Here is a 2,480-nt window from a genome sequence, read left to right as displayed (position 1 = left end):
GCATCTTCCTCTGCCTGGGTTCAAGCAATTCCCCTGCCCCAGCCTCCTCAGCAGCTGGGATTACAGGCATATACCACCATGCCTGGCTAAATTTTGTATTTTTAGTAGACGGGGTTTTACCATCTTGGCCAGACTGGTCTTGAACTCCTGACGTTGTGATCCACCTGCCTCAGCCTCCCAAAGTGCTGGGATTACAGGCATGAGCCAACACTCCTGGCTGCCAATGAGCTTTTTGTTCATCGTTCTTCAAGGTGTCCCCACGCTGATGGGCAGGCAGCGGCTGTCACCTGCCTGGGGGCTGCATCCTAGACCCGCCTAGTGTTTCAGACTGTGCTTGCAGATTCCTCATGACCTGGAAGAGCCAAGGACCAGGCCCTTGTAGGCCAGGGTTTGGGGCCCCCTCAGTTGCCCAATAGCTGTGGGGCCTTGGCAGTCACTTAACACCTTTCTGTTTAATTTCCATATCTGTGAAATGGATACTAGTGACCACCCACCTTAAATATCCTCCAATGAGCATTTCTCAGTGTTGGTGCTACTATCATTTTTAACCGGATAATTTTCCACTGTGAGAGGCTTCCCTGTGCATTGTAGGGTGTTGAGCAGCATCCCTGGCTTCTCCCCTTGTGACAGCTGAAAATGTCTCCAGATATTGCCACATATCCCCTGGGAGGGGTACAAAAATTGCCCCAGTTGAAACCCTTTGCTTTTGACAGCTCACCGTTATAAAACCATTTTATAGCTGTCAGAAACACTTCCAGGCCGGCTGTGATACTGATAGTGTCTCTTCTCACCTCTTTCCTGGGATAGGATGGGTTGTGAGGGTGTTGACAGGTCAGGTTAATGGAAAGAGAACGTGGGGCTGGGAGCTAACACTTGTGGCCTACACAATCCCCTCACACTTGGAAAACCACCCCGGGCCACAGGACAGTGCTAGATGGAGTCCTGGGGCAGTTGGCTGGGTCTCCCTTTTGACACCCCTTTGGGTCAGTAAAAGGCAGAGGGACACATTTTGGCATTTGTTCTTCATTCATGTTTATTGAGCATCTAGGCTGCCCCAAGTATCCTGGAGGCCGCCTGGGAAGGTGCGATCTCCAGCCAGACTGACCGAGCAGCTGCTCTCCCCCACTGCAGGTCGCTGCGGAGGAGCTTTGCTGTCTGCTAGGCCAGGTCTTCCAGGTTGTTTACACGGAGTCCACCATCGACTTTCTGGACAGAGCGATATTTGATGGGGCCTCCACCCCCACCCACCACCTGTCCCTGCACAGCGGTATGTTGAGTGAGAATGGGCAGCGGGTGTGAGCAGGGACAGGAGGGGCTACTTCAGGGGACCCAGCTCCCATGAGTTACTCCTGGAATAGTGCAGTTACTGCAGTGACATGGTGACTTTGTTTCCAGACTTTGCTGTTCACATTAGTCCATAGGGTTTCCTCAAGGCAGAAATGTCACCTGTCCTTCAGGGATTTACACCAGGTCAGCCTGGTGGCTTCCTGGCATAAATTTGGGGTCTGTGAACACTTTCTGGAACCTCTTGTGGCTAAAGTCACTTCACTTAGAACAAAGAGCCGGGAGAAAGCTCCTAGCAGTGGGGCCTATGACGGAATTGGGGAGGCTGAGTGGGCCTGGGGAGCCTTCCTTTTAGTATGCCCAGACCATGGCTGCTCTTAATGTGAGGCTCCTTCCAGGACCATGGCCAGACCCATGGGAAGCTGCTCAGGCTGCCCTGGGAGGCCAGCTGGCAGCAGTAGAGCAGTGGCAGATGGGGAAGAATCCAGGGAACCAGGAGCTGCCTCCTCTTGCATGTCCCACACAGCATTTTCAGGAGTCTGTTAGTCCATTAAAAATACTTCATCAGCAAGTTCACTTAAGCCTTTAAAAACACCAAGATCATCTGTTTTTTCATCTATTTTTTTTTTAGATTTATTACTTATTGAGGATTAATGGTTTACATAAATTGGGTACATAGAAAGCTACTGGACAGTATAGCTTGTTGAGTGCAATTTCTTCTTTTTATGGAGATAAGTCCCAGCCCTCTACCTTTTCCCCAGTAACTCATACACCTCCGTGAAGAGAGTAAATGGTGTTACATCATGGAGATCCCTGGGGAAACCGGCATGAGAGCTGCTGCTTAGTTCCTCCTCCCTCCCTTTCTTGCTGCTAGTACCAGAGCCCTTTGTGGGTGCCGCACGCCCTGTGTTGGCGCAGCAGCTGCAGAGAGGACAGCTGCTGAGCTCCATCTCTTTTAGTCCGCAGTGACCCAGTGAGATAGGTGCAGTCTTCTCCATTTTAGAGATGGGGAAGTGGAGGCTTAGAAGTCAGCAGCTCATCCAGAGGAATGTACCATGTGAGGAGCAGGTGGTTTATCAATCTGTAATTAAACCTTCAGTTTTAGTGTGATTGGATTGGCCCTTGTGCTTTAAAATTCCCAAAAGACCTTTTTTTCTTTAATTTTTTTTTTTTTTTTTTTTTTTTTTTTTTTTTTT

At 49.8% G+C, this 2,480-nt stretch overlaps 1 protein-coding gene across 5 annotated transcripts in view; it reads left to right on the top strand.

The window, feature by feature from the left end:
- The window catches only part of CCM2 (CCM2 scaffold protein), an 80,035-nt gene that overhangs the window by 72,693 nt on the left and 4,862 nt on the right, over positions 1-2,480 (top strand). For 4 of the 5 annotated variants that reach the window (XM_017524581.2, XM_017524583.2, XM_017524584.2 and 1 more), the window contains one exon: positions 1,132-1,267. The exons of the other annotated variant lie outside the window; for it this stretch is intronic. In XM_017524581.2, coding sequence (XP_017380070.1) covers positions 1,132-1,267 — 136 coding nt within the window. The remainder of the gene's footprint in view (positions 1-1,131; positions 1,268-2,480) is intronic. 5 annotated transcript variants of the gene reach the window in all.

This window comes from Cebus imitator, unplaced genomic scaffold, assembly GCF_001604975.1.
Source record: "Cebus imitator isolate Cc_AM_T3 unplaced genomic scaffold, Cebus_imitator-1.0 Scaffold34, whole genome shotgun sequence".
NCBI classification, from domain to species: domain Eukaryota; kingdom Metazoa; phylum Chordata; class Mammalia; order Primates; family Cebidae; genus Cebus; species Cebus imitator.
Note: the sequence above shows the minus strand (reverse complement) of the source record. Positions and strands in the feature narration are given on the sequence as shown.